The 801-nt window shown below is 43.6% G+C and overlaps 1 protein-coding gene across 1 annotated transcript in view; it reads left to right on the forward strand.

The window, feature by feature from the left end:
* The window catches only part of LOC111661201 (major histocompatibility complex class I-related protein 1-like), a 7,642-nt gene that overhangs the window by 1,945 nt on the left and 4,896 nt on the right, over positions 1–801 (forward strand). The window contains exon 3 of the mRNA XM_087176165.1: positions 224–418. Within this exon, the coding sequence (XP_087032291.1) occupies positions 224–418 (195 nt within the window). The remainder of the gene's footprint in view (positions 1–223; positions 419–801) is intronic.

The following is an 801-nucleotide window of genomic DNA, read 5'->3' on the forward strand; positions in this document are numbered from 1 at the left end:
ACTCAACATAGACTCTGCTCCCTGACTCACTGGAGCCTTAGCTATGATTCACCTTCCTTCCAATGGAGGCAAGACACTGGAAGCAATAACAGAGAGAGTCAAACAATCACATTACTACGCAGCACCATAACACAACACACATTTATTAAAGATCATCTTTCCAGTGGAGAAATCATCTGTACATCACTGTTAACTTCAGTCTCTGTGTCTGTCTCTGTCTCAGATGTCCACATTTTACAGAGGATAAGTGGCCTTGAATGGGACGATGAGACTGGAGAAGTTGTTGGTTTTCTTCAGTTTGGTTATGATGGAGAAGATTTCATATCATTGGACCTGAACACACTGACATGGGTCGCTCCGAACCCACTGGCTGTCGTCACCAAACTGACATGGGATGCTGACAAAGCGAGAATAAAACATGATCAGAACTTTTTAACTCGGATTTGTCCGGCTCGGCTGCAGCAGTATTTGGACTATGGGAGGAGCTCTCTGCAGAGAACAGGTAGAATCACATGACCTGATGTAGTTTCATGAACACAACAATATTCACATAGACTACTCAGACTGAATTACCAGTGTATCATCACTCCTCTCAGTCTGACTTTACCTTCTTTAGAGATTTGAGTCAGTCCTGACCAATCAGTAGAGACGGACATGTCAGGTGCTCTGACATCACTTTCAGTCAGCTGCTGATGGTCAGTGGACAGTTAGTTTGAGTTCAGTGAGTTAAAGAGTTTCATGGTTAGAAGAGAAAGATGCTGTGAACCATAGAAACAGGTGAGTCCTTCTCCTCTAGTGACT

Source organism: Seriola lalandi, unplaced genomic scaffold, assembly GCF_002814215.2.
Source record: "Seriola lalandi dorsalis isolate HSWRI2012SDOR001 ecotype SW California unplaced genomic scaffold, Sedor1 jcf7180002054538, whole genome shotgun sequence".
NCBI classification, from domain to species: Eukaryota; Metazoa; Chordata; class Actinopteri; order Carangiformes; family Carangidae; genus Seriola; species Seriola lalandi.